The sequence below is a fragment of the Rattus norvegicus genome, chromosome 20 (genome assembly GCF_036323735.1).
Source record: "Rattus norvegicus strain BN/NHsdMcwi chromosome 20, GRCr8, whole genome shotgun sequence".
In the NCBI taxonomy this organism is placed as follows: Eukaryota; Metazoa; Chordata; class Mammalia; order Rodentia; family Muridae; genus Rattus; species Rattus norvegicus.
In genome coordinates this window covers 44,402,807-44,419,923 of record NC_086038.1, presented here as the reverse complement: position 1 = coordinate 44,419,923, position 17,117 = coordinate 44,402,807, and the positions used below count along the sequence as shown (strand labels likewise).

The following is a 17,117-nucleotide window of genomic DNA, read 5'->3' as shown; positions in this document are numbered from 1 at the left end:
CCAAACCAGGCTGCAGAGGTGTGGCTCAGCTGTTAGGAGCACTGGCTGCTCTTTCAGAGGACCTGGATTACCATCTCCCGACCATCTATACGAGATCTGATGCCCTTTTCTGCCAAACAAATGAACATGCAGACACAGCACTCACATACATAAGATAGATAATAAATCTTTTGGCGGGTGGCGGTGGCATATGATTTCAATCCTAGCACTCGGGAGGCAGCAGCAGGCGGATCTTTGTGAGTTTGAGGTCAGTCTGGTCTAGAGAGAGCTCCAGGACAGTCAGGGTTACACAGAGAAACCCTGTTTTGGGAAACAAAATAAAAATCCACATACATACATACATACATACATACATACATACATACATACATACATACGTGAGTGAATAAACCAGTCCCAAGCCTGGTCATCACCCCACCCCATCAGAATGAAGATGTGCAACTTGTATTGCTTTTAGAGTTGAGAAATAGAAAAATTAGCCATGAGGATTCCAGTACCCAGGCCACCTCAGGAAACCAGCCTTTTAAACACAGCAGTGTGACTGGCTCTTGATGTCCCTCTCTACCACAGCACAATGAAAGGGTCGACGTGAAATGTCCTCATTGTGCCCTGAGGAAGTGAGCCTCAACCCCACAGGGGTTGCAGGTCAGGTATTCATTGACAATTCATTAACAGGAGCAACATCACAGCTGTGAAGAAGCAATAAAACAATTTTATGGCTGGGGGTCATCACAACTCAGGAGCTGAATTAAAGGGCCTCAGGATTAGGAAGGTTGAGCACCACTGCTCTGTCGGATCAAAGAGCCAACAAGGGTCCCGTGGACAGACAGCAAGTACGGGACACATGGAGTGCCGTGTGGGGGAGGGTGCTGTCCACACTGTATTTTCAGTGCAGGTCAGAAGGCTCCAATCTTCTGCTGTAGTAACAGAGCTTCAGAGTGAACCACTTCAGGGAGAGAGGCTGATTTAGCTCTCAGTTCAGCCTGGCTTCTGTGGAGCCCAGCTGGTCCATGATCACAGGGTGAGAGAGGAAGCAAGAGAAAGCAGGAGCAGAGCTTCTCCAGCAACCCTCCCCTAACAATGAACCAACACCATGGGAGAAGCATCAGGCTGTCTGAACAACAGATCGGCCCTTGTACGCACGCCCTCCTCTGGGCACAGGACAGTACCTTTCACTGAATCTTGTGAGGCAAACCTGATTTTTATCATGAGCATCCAGTACCCATGCAAGTACAATGCAGCTGCTGCGATCCGTGAATGACAGACACAATAACACTTTATCGTTTTGCCCATGGCTCGTCTAAAACCGTAAGATATATTGAGCTAGAAATCAGGTTAATAATAAGAATTAATGCTCCTAAAACAAAATGGTGGCATGTTCTTCACCTTCTGGTGCCTTAACAGCTGGGTTCTATGGTTTCTCTGTGAACACTTTCTGATGGTACCGATGTGTGGAGGGGTGTCTGTGTGTGTGTGTGTGTGTGTGTGTGTGTGTGTGTGAGAGAGTTTGTGTGTGTGTGGTATGTGTGTATGTGTGTGAGAGAGAGTGTGTGTGTGACTGTGTGTAGTATGTGTGTATGTGTGTGAGAGAGTGTGTGTGACTGACTGTGTAGTATATGTATATGTGTGTGAGAGAGTGTGTGTGACTGACTGTGTGTGGTATGTGTTATGTGTGTGAGAGAGTGTGTGTGACTGTGTGTGGTATATGTGTATGTGTGTCAGAGTATGTGTGACTGTGTGTGGTGTGTGTGAGTGTGAGAGAGTACGAGTGTGTGTTTTTGTGGTATGTGTGTATGTGTAAGAGAGTGTGTGTGACTGTATATGGTGTGTATGTGTGGTGTGTGTGGGCGTGAGTGTGAGTGTGTGTTTATGGACCTCCTGTTCCCACTCTGCTTTACAGGTGAATTCCTAGCACAGTCCCCCTCCCCGCCCCACAACAGTAATTGCAGGGTATTATTTTTATCCATTAAATAAATCACTCTCTACCATGTGCCATGACTGACTGCCCCTCCGATTTCCCAGGGCGGTACCAACCACACACTCTATCTGCAAACTCCAGAGAGTTTGATAGACAAAATATCCCCCATGGGGGAAAATTTTGAAAAAGCTTGAAAGTGTTGAAGTTGTGTATCTGCACACATCTTAGGACAGTCTGTCAAGGTATAGACTGCCCACTGCTCCATCCTCCCTAAGACTGATGAATGAATACAATGGAGTCCAAGTAAGAGGTTCTTACACTCTCATCTGGGCCCAGATCCCAGGACACCCACGGGGCACTGAGACAGTTGCTATCTCCTCTAGAGATTCTGAGAAAGGCTGCAGGTCAAGGGCCACTTAAGTAAGTTTTGTCTACCCAAAGCCTTTGCTATGTCCTTTCCCCTGTTCCTCCTTTCTCAGCTAACCATTAGTGTAACACACAAAAGTAAAACATTGTACTCAGGAGATAAACTAAACTTGGGGACCCAGAGACACTTGTCTAGAGTCAATGGCAGTCTCTGGCTATTCAGTATTAACACAGCCACTAAAAAGACCCTGTGAGATGAACAGGAGCTGGTCACTCACTGAAAAAAAGATGGCTTTAAGCCAGAATAAGAAGAGTGGTGTGTGTGTGAGCATGGCTTTGGGGAACGGGTGGGTAAGGAGAAAGCCTTTCCCACTGTTCTGACTTCACAGCCTCATCCCTGCAACAACCTGGAGGGTAGGTCTCAGGCAGGCTGGGAGGAGGAAGAGCCCCATCACTGAGGGAACCAGGAGAACCCATGTACAGCTCAGGACGGCAGCTGGTTTGGGTGCCACCCTTCCTCCAGTTGCTGCAGGACCTCAGAAAATACGCTGCTGGCTGCTGGTGTATCCAGTGTGTCACAGAGAGTGGTGGGAGATGTGGGTCTGGGCGCCAACAAGAACATGAGACAATCTTTCCCTACCGAACTTCAGTGTGTGTGTGGGTGATCACTGTAGACGCCAGGCTTCTGGCCCCATTCTTTTGCCAGCCTCCTCCCCACACCATGATCATGGTCTAATGGTTCATGCGATGGTGTCAGCAGACAACGAGCCACATCTGACAGAAACAGAACCTGACTTTTCTGAAGGTTTAATATATGATAATATAATATATAGTAACATTGGGAAATATCTGACCAGTCAAAACGAAACAATGGGCTGGGGAAATGGCTTAAAGGGTGAAGTGCTTGCTGTGTAAGCATGAGGACCCGAAACCTGAGTCAGGATCCCTAACACCCATACAAATGCTGGATGTTGTGACATATGCCTGCAGCCCCAATGCTGGGAGTGTGCAGAAAGAGCAGCAGCCTCGCCAGGCTTACTAGCCAAAGTAATGATGGGTTCTCTCAGGGAGAAAACCTATCTCAAAAGGTGAGGTGGAGAGCAACAGAGAATAGCATCTACACCAATCCTGGGTCTCTGCATTTATCCATGAGGGAGTGCACCCCCACATACATGCATGCAACACAAACAACACATACATGTGTGCAACACATACACACACACATCCAATGAGACAGAGTAACACAACAAACGAGAGGCATAAAACTGGGTGTGGCAGAGATGTCTATAACCCGTTACTCTGAAGACTGAGATGGCAGGTTCCAGCTCCCAAGACCATCCCCTCAAAGGAGGCACTTCTGATACTTAAGAATATATAATACCTATGGTATCACTGAGAAACTACTGGATAACAAATATTTAAAGACTCTATTGATTAGGAAGGAATGCACTATACCATCAACTTGGTCTTGAAAAAAAAATGCCATCAAGTTACTTCTAAGAGAAGGAGCATGGTGGAAAGTACCACAGAGAAAGCAGAAGTATGCTCTAGCATGTGCCAGCATTTCCAGGCGGTGGCCTCCCTGGCAGCCAGGGCAAAGGCAAACTGCTGAATTGGCAGTTATGGTCACGCTAAGCATCTCCCTGTAATTAGGGTGACAGGGGAAGTGGCACAGGGAGGAAGAAGAATGTGGCCTCAGATTCGGGGGAGGTGAGGATACTGATTATGTTTCTCTGGAGAGATTCAAGCCAATGACCAAGCTGCTGTGACCTGGGCCTGCTTGGGGCCCAGGAATGCAGCCAGGAGTCACCTGAGCACACCTGAAAGGCGACTCCCTCAAAGTGAGACATGCTGGAAGGTTAAAATACATGGAGTTTCAGAGAGGTAGTCTAAAGGTTACATGGCAAACAATAACATTTTGGGTATACGTTGGGTTAGATAAGATACATTTTAAACACCAAGTTTACTGGTTTTTGTTTTTTTTTTTTTACAGCCTGGTGTTGAGACAATGTTTCAGTCTGCATTACTGAGTCCAAGCCAGTGGTAGGAGCATGGCGGCTGGAAGGTTGGGGTTTGAATAAACACCATAAGCCAGGAGGTAACTTGTCAGAGAATACGTCCTGGTTGATATTGGTTAGCAGACAATTTCCCCTTTAGGAAGCAGGAAAAGTAATGACAACAGATTCGAGTGATCAAGGCTAATTGGCAGGGTGCTGCCCCTCTGTGCCTAGAGGGTGGTGGTCTCCAACAGTGAAGGAACCTGACAGAAGCTCTGTTCTGCTGCTGCCCTCCAAACTAGAGTAATTCTAGACTAGAGCAGGATGGACCTCACAAGTGCCGTTCTCAGCCAGGGCCCTCCCAGAAGCTGTTCTGTCTGCTTTAGTCCTTTCATGGGCACATGCTACAGGTTTTCCTGTGCTGTGTACACACTGATACACACGGAAGACAAGGGAGCACAAGATGGGCAAACGCAGGACTTGGGGCAGTTTGAAAGGAAAACTCCTACAATATTCAGCGGGAAGTGCTATTTAAAGGCTGCATAAGAAACATCTACTTCTGTGCTTTTAATCAACGAATCAGAAATCTCAGGCTTTGATTTAAGGAAATCCAGTGCCTTGCAGTATTAAATAACCCCATTAAACAAAGCCTTTGTAAAACCAGCTTTCCCTTCTTTGCAAACCTAACAACCTGGTAATCAAAGCAGTGTCACCGCTTCACTCCAGGGCAATAGTTTCTTATGTAGAGAAGAAACTGTGAGGAACAAACACTCAAATGACAAAGTAAAATGTGTTTGTAAACACGACCTGCCGTCAGGCAGCCCAGCCAGCAGCAGTGCTGGCCGCACATGGCTGAACTTCCATGAACAAGCAACTGCGGGTATATATGTAAGCCAGGACGGGACAAACACAGACCCAGACTTCCAGCAGTGTCCGGCCTGCTCATCGGAACTCTAACAGCCCTGCTCCTTTCAGGAGTGAGGGTCTTGCATCTCCCCAGCAGTTTGGGGACCTTCCCAGACTGGCAGATCTGCAGCCTGAGCAGGGAATAAGAGAGTGGGAAGCTCTAGAGGGGATCCTGGGCATGGGGGCACTGAGAGACCCTGGGTAGCCATGAAGGACAGAGGTGGCTTGATGTGTGCTCCACTTCACCGACTGGGTGGCCTCTGCAAGTTACAGCAGCCATCTGAAGTGTGTGCGAGAAGAAAGCGAAAGGAATTCTACACGTGGGAGGCAGTGAGACCCAGGTTATAAGAAGCGCCCTGCGGAAGTTACTCCCCCTGATCCCTAAAGGCAAGAGAGATACAATAAAATCTAGCTGCCTACCATAAAAATCAAACACAGGAAGACGTACATCATATGGTACAGAGAATTCAAGACACGAGAGAGCATGACCCATCAGGGAGTCTTCCAAAAGTAACTAGGATCCAGACAAAGATTATGCAGACACCCGACGGTACAGACGAGAAAAGGCTAGGTCTGCGGTCTGAGGACGGAGAACAAGCTGACATCACCTGCCCTGTGGTGTGACATCATCTCAGACACCAGGCATCCCCTATGATGCATTCCTCCTGAAAACAGTTTAATCTCTATTTTCACAGATTCATATGCAGAACCGAAACATCGAGGTACTCGCTGTTTCTAGATGGCTCAAAATCACCGAACACATTTTATCTATGACTGGAGGAGAATAAGGCAAACGCACTCTACACAGAACAAGTGGGAACTTCAAGTAAACTTAGAGGCGCCTGTGTCATCACCTATTCCACTGACCAATAGGTTTGGGTACTGGAGAGAAGGCCAGCAGGTAAGAGCATGCACTGCTCTTCCAGAGGATCTGGGCTCTACTCCCAGCACCCACATCGAGAGCTTCACAGCTACCTGTAACTTCCACTGCTCCAGGGCATCCTTCACCCCTGGCCTCTGAACACCTGCACTCAGGAACACATAAATGCCATACAGGCACAGAGAGAGACATAGTCAAACATGACAAAAATGAAATAAAATATTAAAGCTGGTGAAGAAAGGCAGAAAGAAAATAAAACCACCACCACCACCACCACCACCTCCATCACCACCACCTCCACCACCTCCTCCTCCTCCTCCACCTCCTCCAGACACAGAAGGTGGCTGGTGGGGAGCAGGTACTACCTACCCCACCTGAACATCAGTGTGGGCATCTCGCCCTCATGCGCTCTCATTCTGTATTCTTTTTTTTAAAAAATATTATTTATCTAATGTATATGAGTACCCTGTCGCTGTCCTCAGACACACGTGAAGAGGGCATCGGATCCCATTACAGATGGTTGTGAGCCTCCCGTGGTTGCTGGGATTTGAACTCGGGACCTCTGGAAGAGCAGTCAGTGCTCTAACCGCTGAGCCGTCTCTCCTTCCATATTCAATTTTACCGCTGGAATGAATTTGGCACACGCTCATTCAAGCCAGCGGGCCGTTGTTTCAGCTTCTTTGCTGGCTGACACCCAAACTGAACTTCACACAGGGCTGTCAGCAGCCTGTGCTAATCCTCGGGGCAGGATAAAGCCTCAGAGCAAATCCGAAAGTCAGGCTGCTGACACCGACATCTCTGTCAAAATGAGTTCTTAAGTTTTTATTTTTTGAGCTCGTGAGTATGTGTGTGTGTGTGTGTGTGTGTGTGTGTGTGTGTGTGTGTGTGTGTGTCTGTATCTGTCTGTCTGTCTGTTCATGGAGGTTGGGACTGCAGGTAGTTGTGAGCTGACCAAGAAGGGAGTTAGTAACAGAACTTGGGGCCTCAGGAAGGGCAAAGAAACTGAGCCATCTCTCCATCCCTATCAGGATGTTTCCTTTCGGTAAGACTGGATAAAAATCTACGGCCAGAGCATCTTACTAGACTCATCTTTCCCTCGAACAGAAGGGTCCCATTTTCCTGCGCTGGGCAAGGGTGGCAGAAGGGCAGGTACAGGGGGCCTGATCAGCCACTCCATGAGGTGTCAGTGAATCTGTGCCCAGGAACAGCACAACACCTCTTCTGCAGAACAGCTGTCTGCATCCCATGTCCAGAGTTCCCAGTGAGGCAGCAGTGAGGACTTAGATGCCTTCCATCCAGATGGCCGCAGAGGACCTCGATTCCAACCACGAGCGTGCATCTCAGCACGGTGCTACACATGCTATAGCAGAGCCCCGTCTTTCCCAGGCTCTGCAGGCAAACTGGCATCCTCATGCCACTCCCTGTCAACAGTGCCTCTAATTCTTCAGAGGATGACAAACACTCCCACACGTTACCGAATGCCCCTGCCTTACGCAGGCAAATCCAGGAACCTCTGATTCCACCTGGTGATATGACTCCATCCCTAAGAACTGGTTTGGGAGCAGTGCAGCTCTTCGTAAACCTGCAGGAGCAGTGTGAATGGCATCTGGACATGCAGTCTCACCGGCTCTAGCACGGTCTTCTCTAAATAGTCCAACACTAGCATACACGACAGCTTCTGACTCTGACAACACTCCCCTAAGTAAGTGAGCGGTCAGGGCCTCTGCACGTTGCTACAGATTAGAGCCACACTGCGGTGTGAGTGTTGCAGTGAGGGCAGATGGCAGAGCCACGGGCTATTGTACATGAGCAAGGCAGTAGATCCTGGAACAGCCTCAGTGAATCTGGTTCAGGATGTCGCCAAAACTGTCCTGGAGAGAAAGCAACACCTGTCTCGGTGAGCAAGTGGTAAAGGGATGGCCATGGATGGCCTCAGCTATCAGGATTACAAAACAAGGCAGAGGATGGGCCCCACTCTCCTATACACAGGCTGGCTTTCAAACTTCAGACCTCTCCTTACATGTTCGAAAGGGAACCCTAGAGGCTGGGCTGGACTGCAACACACAAAGGTCTCTTGGAGTGTAAACTCTGAGCAAAAGCTGAGGTGGGACAGGGCTTCTCGGTTTAGTGCCTCCAGCCTTCTAGAGAGCCTCTTAGCAGGAGGACATATCAGCTTGAGGAACCCAGGGAGCTTCACTGAAAATCAAACTGGACCCTGGTGCCTCTCTAGAAAGTCCTCTGGTAAAGGGCTGCCTCCCACCTTCCTCATGGCACATTCTCTGGCCTTCAGACTCAGGATGCAAGTGAAACGCTTCTGCCCTCAGGATTTGTCGCTGCTTGGGGCTACAAAACATCTTAAGCATTTCTCTGCTTCTCCACAGCATATAAACGACAAGCTGATTTCCACATGCAATGTGATTTCTCCCTTTATCAATCATTTTTAATTAGGCCTAGAAAATGCTGGCTGGGCAGAAATACCTAGCTTCTCCTTTAAGGCTAAGTGGGATCTTCCTATAGAGGCAGAGCAGTGAGGCCAGAGAAGGCTGTGTACAGGAGGCGGAGCTCATTAAAGCCATGTGTCTAGAAGAACAAGAGAGAAAACAGATGCCTATTCCAGACCATAGGCCAACATGGCAGGGGCTGGACCTGAAGCTCTCCGGACACTTGCCCCATATAAAGCCTATTTATAAAGTATTTATACTGCTTCTCTCAACTCTGTTTACCTCTGACACTTCTGCACATTCCCCCACACTCACCGTCATCTTAAAGACTTGGATCGACAACTAAGAGTTCTGAAATCTCTGGGCCTGTCCATCTGAAGCAAGGCTTTCAGCCTTGTCTTGTCTGACTTTGCAGATTTTGCTTCCGCTGTGTTCATGAGAGTAAAAGTACAAGAAAGGACTAAAGGATCAGAAAGCTGAAAGAACATCCTACCAGAGCTTTCGTAAGAACATATTTATGTCCTTAGCATATACCACACCCTTTCTGGGAAGATATTACTGGCCTGGAAGCTGGGTTAGTGGACCCTAAAATATACCTCACAAAAAGCACAGTTACCCTCCCAAAATAGGCCCCATAATTAAGTAAAGTCTTTTTAAGAGAATTGTTCTGTGTCACAGCTTCGGCGAATGCAGCCATACTGGGCTACGAAAGTGCTCAACGACTCACATTTAAGCCAGACCGTGGTGTCACGGCAAACAGATGCAAACAGCCTTGTGGACCGAAAGACTTGATCACAGTCATCCGCAGTGAGATCCGTCTCCTCCCTAAGCACATCTTCGTCTCACCAGAATCACTCTCCTTGATTCAAAACCAAGGACCAGCTCAGGCAACAACACCACTTCACCTGAAGACGATCACATCTGAGGAAGCTGGGGCCTGCAGCAGGAGACTGCCCTTCTATGCAGATGCTGAAGTCAGGCTGTGAGAACCTCCCTTTCTTGTCTGTCTGAATTCATTTATGTCTGCTTTTGCTTGGAGTCAGGGGTAGTGAAGGGAGGCAGGTTCTTGGGAACCATCTCAGGCCTCTATATACTGAGCCCTTCTCAGGGTGTGTGTGTGTGTGTGTGTGTGTGTGTGTGTGTGTGTATGTGTGTGTGTATGTGTGTGTGTGAGTGTGTGTGTGCACATGTGTATGTGTGCGTGTGTATGTGTGTGTATGTGTGCGCGTGTGAGTATGTGTGTGTGTATGTGTGTGCGTGTGAGTATGTGTGTGTATGTGTGTGCGTGTGAGTGTGTGTGTGTGTGCGCGTGTGAGTATGTGTGTGTGTATGTGTGCGCGTGTGAGTATGTGTGTGTATGTGTGTGTATGTGTGTATGTGTGTGCGTGTGAGTGAGTATGTGCGCATGTGTTGAGTATGTGTGTGTATGTGTGTGCGTGTATGTGTGTGTATGTGTGTGCGTGTGAGTGTGTGTGTGTGTGTGTGCGAGCATGCGCGCACGCACATACGTTAAAATATTTTGAAATAAAAACTCTCAAAGTTTCTCTGGCTCTAACACTAGTCTCTCAGTCTCAGCACCACTGACGTGTGGGGTCATTCTCTGCGTGTGTGCACACATGTAGTTCTAACATCCTCAATATCACCAAATACCTCCTGGGAAGGCACAATGACCCCAGATGACAACCACCGTTTTTATCTCTCCTTGCATTTATCTCTCACACTGATATGGCCGAGAGGAGAGGGGGAATCTTGGTGTCTCAAGGTATTCACAAGCTGTGCTTTAAGATGCTTAAGTTTCTTGACTCATAGTGAAGAAATAGAATCTGAGAAATACTTGTGCCTTAAGAGATTTGTCCGTGGCACCCCACTGCCTCAGCTGAAGAGGGCCAGGACCGGTTGTCATCAGGACAGGGAAGACGGATTTGCTACGCTGTCCTCCTTTCTCCACTCTCAGAAGAGCACACGACAGAATACGGCAGACCCATTGCTAGGCTCAGTACTGAGAGCGATGGGCGGGAGGAGTTTAGGGCAAGGGATCTACTAATATCTACTGGGGCAAGGCATTCCGGCCAGATCCTGACAGGCTCAGTGCTTCTGTGTTAGGCAGGTGCAAAGCAGGAGCCTCTTCTAAGAGTCTCATGGGACGGGTGGGACAAGGACATAACATCAGAGGGAAGGAAGATCAGAAGGGGGTAGTTTAGCTCATAGGACAGGGGGTGGCAAAGGAAGGAGATCATCTAAACATGGTGGACGAGTGTGTGGGACACTGCCACGACCTGCCTAAGATCGGCAGGGGGCACAGTGGGTACTTCAGTGCGCCAGGCACTGTGTGCCCGGAAGGGCTCAGCCTCAGCCCTCTCCCCCATCCCACATGCAGGTCACTCTCATCCATCACACTTTAACCAGCTGAGATGACTGTCCTCTACAATTCATTCTTTCAATCTTTCATTCACACAGAGTGTGAGTCCAGTCCCCTTACTGGACAGTCCTGTGGGTTTCCACAAAAGCCTACAGTCGTATAAATAACACCACAGTTAAGATATGGGACAATATGATCACTCTTCTCAAACAATTTCCTAGTGTCCCCTAATTGTTTATTATTCTGTTTTTCATTAAGATAAAACATCTGGGTTCAGCACAGTGAGTTAATGCATGTATGCAGTATCTAACGATCAGATCAGAATAAGCGTTCTCACTCCACGATAAAGTATTTCTGCATGCATGGGACTGTTGTGTCCTGAGTTTTTTGGAAGTAAATCCTATATTGTGATAATTAAACTTCACTAATGGGTTAGAAACCAGGCCTACCCCTTTCGGCTGCAATGCTGTACCTCCAGCAAGCTGACACAGGCACGTTCCTCCTTAGCGCTGAGAAGACTTGAACCCCTGGTTCGGAAAGCTGCACACGAGACTTCCTGGCTGAGATTACTGTAGAGACCTCCTGAGGCCATGTCACGGCCCTGACTCACTAACCAGGCAGGTGGCCTTAACATCAGCACCCTGTAGCAACGACACAGTTGGTTCTCTCCCAAACGCAGGTAATGGCTCCACCACAAAAACCAAACTGTTCGTCCAATAATTGGGTCTCTGTGAAGGCACGTAACCACAGGAGGTAAGATCGAAAGGAAGGTTTGCAAATAAAAGCCCATACGAACCAAACGGATCATGTGCCTCGCTCTGTCCCTTCTCACTGACGCGAGTGAGTAGTATCAGAACTTGAACCAAAAGCTCAAAGGATGTGACCTCACTCCATTGTAACCGTGGCAGGAAGGGAGGCTGCGTTAGCTGTGCCTGTCTGACAGTGGCTTCCTTGGGTTGCAGAAGGAGGCCCAAGTAACAGCCCCTCCCTCTCTCTCGCCTCCCTCCCATCCCCCTCTCCAGGCTCATTATGGAGAAAGTGATGGAGAAGCTACTGTGGTGGCCACTGTGAAGTCCCATGTGTGCAAACAATCCATTCCTCAAGTCTTCCTGCTGAAAGCCTTCTAGTGGCTCATCTTCAGAGGCGACTGTCCCCACACAAGGAGTCTGTCCTGAAGCATGGCTACCGTGGAGCGCCTACTGCGCCCCACCATCTCTCAGCTCACGTGCTCCCACAACCGAAATATTAAAGGCCTTGGTTGACAGAGGAGCCTGAGACCCCAAGGGTACAAAACAACCAGTGGGTACAGAGATTTAACCTAGATCCCCTGACTCCAAAGCCTGCCCTCTTCGCTGCCGCCTGTCAGGACAGCTCTTGGTCTCTCAAGCTTCTGCTCCAGCCTGGGGCAGCTTTCAGGAAGCTCTGCTGAGAACTGCCTTTCGTTTCCCATTCTTCAAGTGGCCAACTTCTCTCTGTTCAACATGCTGTTCATCTCGAACTCCCAGCTTTGGACACTGCTCTTCTCGTCTGTGAGTTTATTCCTCCCATTACACAGCTGGCTTAGAACATACACTAAATTGCCAATGGTGCCCTAGGCCCTTCCTTTGAGCTTCCCCAAATCTAGACTTAATAGATTTTTATAAAATCTATCCCAGATCTCTTAATAACATCAGTTTTAACCAGAAAAAAAAGGCATATTGTCAGAAAACACCAATTTGGTGCCCCGTTTAATAATAAACTTTCGTTTGAGGTTTAGAACAGATTTGAAAGATGCCCAGGGTGGGGCAGGGGCTTCCCCTCGGGGACACCACCTTACTTATACTAAATGTGTTAGAAATAAATGTGACAGCACTTACCCAAATTTCCACCAACTATCACAAACGTTATATACACCACATGTCTTCTAAACCAGCAGTAGGACTGACCCTGAAAAAACAATGCAAATAAACACCTTAGTCACAATCCACTCCACTCTGCCCGACGCACTCTCCGTGCCTCTTCGCCAACTGGGGCACCCAGTCACTCAGCAAACTCCTTACCAGCTGCCCCTCTGCTTTGTTTGCCCAGGAAAATGAAACCAATTCATGAATTACTTTAGCATACACTAATAAGGAAAACAAAGGACCCTGTGAAAAGTGGAATCAATTAGAAACTGCGCTTGCAAATTTGAGAATCTACAATCCTTTAAAACGACCGAGAGTAAGAGAACAGTGGGGAACTCCCTAGGCCAATTCCTCTCCTCTTTATCATAGTTCTTTCTTCTGCCTAGCTCTGGGGGTGGGGGAGTCCTGGGCTACTCTTCTCTCTCCTCCAGTAAACAGATACTTGGTTATCTGTAAAACATGAATCTTGATGGCCGCTTTCACAGGGTCTTCAACATTGAACTAACTTAGTCCGTACAGGACGCAGAGCGGTTGAAACCACCACCAGCAGCAGCAGCAGCACTAGGAAGAGCTGAGGGAGCCTAAGCTTTGACCACTGGCCTCCCCACTGCCCGACCTGAGACCTGGCGAGCCCTGGCATGGCTCCTCACCTCCACTGCACACACACCAGGCCCCAGACCTACTGCAGAGCCCACACCCCGGGCTGGGACTCCTTCCTGTCACCGCACGTTTACTCGTGAGATGGTACCACCCGACTCATACTTGCCCTGGCTTTCTTTGTGCATGTTCCCAAGCAGGGGAGCCTTGACAAGTGCCTTCCTGGCTCCCCGTCCCTTCCCGTCCTGTCCCTAACAGTAGAAGGCACAGGTATTTTCTATTTTCTTAGGCAGGCGCCTTTTGCCCTTCTGGACTATCTAGGTCAGTCTGTAGCATTTTTCAGAATTCTAAATGAATTTTTGTCGTTGTTGCTGTTTGTTCCGTTTTTAAAGAATAATGTCTTTAAGCACTTCAATGCAACATGCGAATGTACAGAGTTTAAAAGAAGGAAAACACATCCACACTCAGTTATCAAAATATTTAACAGCTACCCAGTGGAAAAACAAAGTTGAGATGGATTTCCTCTGATAGACAGGTCAATGATTTTTCTGCAAAAAAAAAATCATTTTAAATGTCATTTTTAAGAGCAGATTTAAGCCTCTCTTCATACTCATTAGCTTCCATTGTTTCATTGATTTTCCTAGTTTGGGAGAGTCACATTGTTTCTCTCTTTATTCCTGGTTTAATAATACCCTCCCCTGTCACCCACACGGTAAAGGAAGCATTCGCCGTGCTGTCTGAATCAATCAGTGATTAGGTACACTGACTGTACAAGCTTGGCTGATATTAATATTATCTCATCTCTTTGGCAGCCTGTGAGGTCCTAAAAGTGTAGATGGACATCTCGGCATTCTATATTTACATGACAACTGAGGTTAGGCAACAAAACGTTCTCTCCTTTTTACAGAGTGGATGCTTCATTTGTGTTGATGACTGACAGGTCTGGGAACAGACCAGCTGTTCAAGTATTCGCTGATAAGTAACACCCTGGATGCCTACACGGGCATAAGTGGTAAGTACGGTCCCTGCCTTTCCAGAGCATCAGGTCCAGCGGCCTCCCTCCAGTGGTCTGCACCAGCCAAGAAGCTCTCCAACTCCCAGGGTCTTGCATAGTATAGAATGGTGAACCATGTGGCAAGGCACTTGGAAACTGGACCAAGATCCAACTTCCTGTCAATCAAGCAGACCTGACCCTGTGGTGCTGGGGCAGGTAAATCAAAGAGAGCCCCAGGAGTGATGTCTTCGAATATGAGACCAGAGATGGCAAACTCAGGTAGGTCGACTTAGCGTCTGGCTACATCCTTCGTTCCAAGCCCTGCAGCATCTGTGATGAGTCAGAGTCATGGTAGACAAGGGGCTGTCCACATTATCCTTTTTATCTAAGTAACTTCATCAAGGGATGACCGTGTACCTTTTGCCAGAAGCAAACAGAACACAGGATAGTTATCCCTTTTCAAACTGAAGAAAGCATAACAATTTTCTCCGCGGTAGTAACCAGGGCAGAGTGACCAAGTGCTCATGCAGAAATCTACCGCTGGCAGCATTTTCCCCATCTAACATTATGTCAAGTGACTCTCAGGCCATGTGGCAGCATGTTCCTCCTCTCCGGGAGCTCCCCAGGCTGATGAGCACATAATCCTTTATACTGCCACCCCACTAGGTTTTGGATATATGCTTTTAGTAACCAGTAAAAACAACTGGAGGATAGCGAAGGCGGGGGGGGGGGGGTGTCATCTCCCGCATCTTTGGTTTCTAGACCTGCAATGTGTGTGCAGTCATGAAGGAGTAATGGTGTTTTCGTGTGCCCTCTCACACAACAGTGCACGGCCCCCTTTGTACTTTCTGTTTCTAGGGCATGCCAAGGCTGTGTGTGACTTCTGGGTTAAAGGCGACCTGTTCAGTACACTCTGTGAGCAGGGATGGTTCTCATCAAGACTGGATTATTCTCGATGTCCTCTTCCTAAGGGAGCCCTCACATATACTCCCCCCAGCCACGGTGCCTCAAGAGTAGGGGGCAACAGTCCCTGTAGGGGTGGGCATCAGAATGGCTTAGGGCTTTGCAGGACACCAGAACACCGACAGGACATTTCACAGGAGTCTTCATTTCCTGAGGCTTCACTCGAACAAAACTCTCCCAGGTGACTGCTGTGTATACTCTGTGTATATGAGGGGTAGAGAGGCTCTGACTCAAGAGACCCCTAAACTCTTGCCAGTGATAGGGTCAATAATAAACATGCAGCTCAATGTAAGCCAATGAGACAGAATGTTTTACTGGGAGCTTCCTACTCTTCCGGAAGGATCTCTTTTGTCTGTTGTTGTTCTCTCTCTCTCTCTCTCTCTCTCTCTCTCTCTTTCTCTGTGTGTGTGTGTGTGTGTGTGTGTGTGTGTGTGTGTGTGTGTGTGTGCGCACGCACGCGCGGGCGCACGCGCGTGCATGCGTGCCTGCCTGTGTGTACTGCCTGGGCTGTTCACATCTCTGCTGCTGTAGCCTGAGGATGCGGGTGGTCCTGGAGCTAAGGAGAACACAGGGAAGCACAGTGTAGGTGAGCCCAGCACCTCTGAGTTCCCATGCGCTCCTCACTGCTTAGGCCTCCACGAGTGGAGGAGTTTTCAATAGTCTGCTCTAGAAAACTTCTAAAGGACTCAATCCTAAGTAATGTTGGAAAAGGGAGAGAATGGCAAGGCACTGACACCCCACATTCTGAGGGGTCCCAACTCTGCAGATTCATTCTGTTCAGGGAACTGACCCAGCAGTGCCCTGGTTATTGTCTGCATTTCCAAAATCTTCCGAGTCAGCTGGACGCAATGTGCCCGAGGCTATGCAGCACTTTCCCAATTATCTTAACCAGAGTGGTCACTGGCTGCCTTCCCAAGAAGTCACAGGGATGCCACTTCCTGCAAAGACAATAGCAGTCTAATTGCTCAGTCCCAGCCTCCAGTAGGAAGGGCTTGGGGCTTCTGGATCTGCTCCGATTCCTTGTGGAATTAGTGGGTGTGGGGGGGTGGGGGCTCCCTGGTCTGGGAAAACTCAGGAGAGCTGTATCTTATGCAGGCATTTATGCCATTTTAGATGCTGCTGGTTCTTAGTAAAGCTCTTTCTGAGAAACGCAAACAGACTACACGGAACCACGGGTGGCTTTAGTAGAATTGATCCCCACGTAGGAGTGGTGTATGGTGTGGAGAGTGGAGTGGTGTATGGGTGTGGAGAATGGAACGTCCCAACAGACAACTCTGTGTCTCCTTGCTTGATAGCCACACTGGAGAGAGGGTTACTCTGGGGTTGAACTGATGCTGCGTCTGTTGTGGTGGGCGGATGAATGTTCTATCAGTCAGTGAGCACACTGTCTGGCCTCTCAGACCCTTTTGCTTTCTCTTTCCTGCCCACTTCCCTACGTCCAACTTCCCCAGTCCCAGCGGCTTCCAGTGCTGCGCCACTGCCATTCTGGCTGGTGCCTCATCAGCTGCCAGCTGGAAGGAAGGGATCCCCTTGGTCACTGCTGTGTTCCCAGCGCTTGTGCAGTACCTGGCCCGGAACTTACGCCTGCTGAGTGAGTGACTGAGAGAGTGTCTCACGAGAGCTCCTGTCACTTCCTGACCCTGGCTCCTTCTCCTCCACCTTACTGTATATATGAATCTCTAGGACACAGGCTGCTTAGTCCCAACTACGACATGCTATCTGGGAAGCATTTATAGGCTAGAGCCATGCTTTGAAAGTGAGAGACGTCTCACTGTGGCCATGAAGCTTGCAAGAGGCCTTCTAAGCAGAGGGC

At 48.6% G+C, this 17,117-nt stretch overlaps 1 protein-coding gene across 4 annotated transcripts in view; it reads right to left on the bottom strand.

The window, feature by feature from the left end:
- Fyn (FYN proto-oncogene, Src family tyrosine kinase) overlaps positions 1 to 17,117 on the bottom strand; it is a 191,864-nt gene that overhangs the window by 94,575 nt on the left and 80,172 nt on the right. For 3 of the 4 annotated variants that reach the window (XM_006256522.3, XM_017601549.3, NM_012755.2), the window contains one exon: positions 12,724 to 12,793. The exons of the other annotated variant lie outside the window; for it this stretch is intronic. In XM_006256522.3, coding sequence (XP_006256584.1) covers positions 12,724 to 12,793 — 70 coding nt within the window. The remainder of the gene's footprint in view (positions 1 to 12,723; positions 12,794 to 17,117) is intronic. 4 annotated transcript variants of the gene reach the window in all.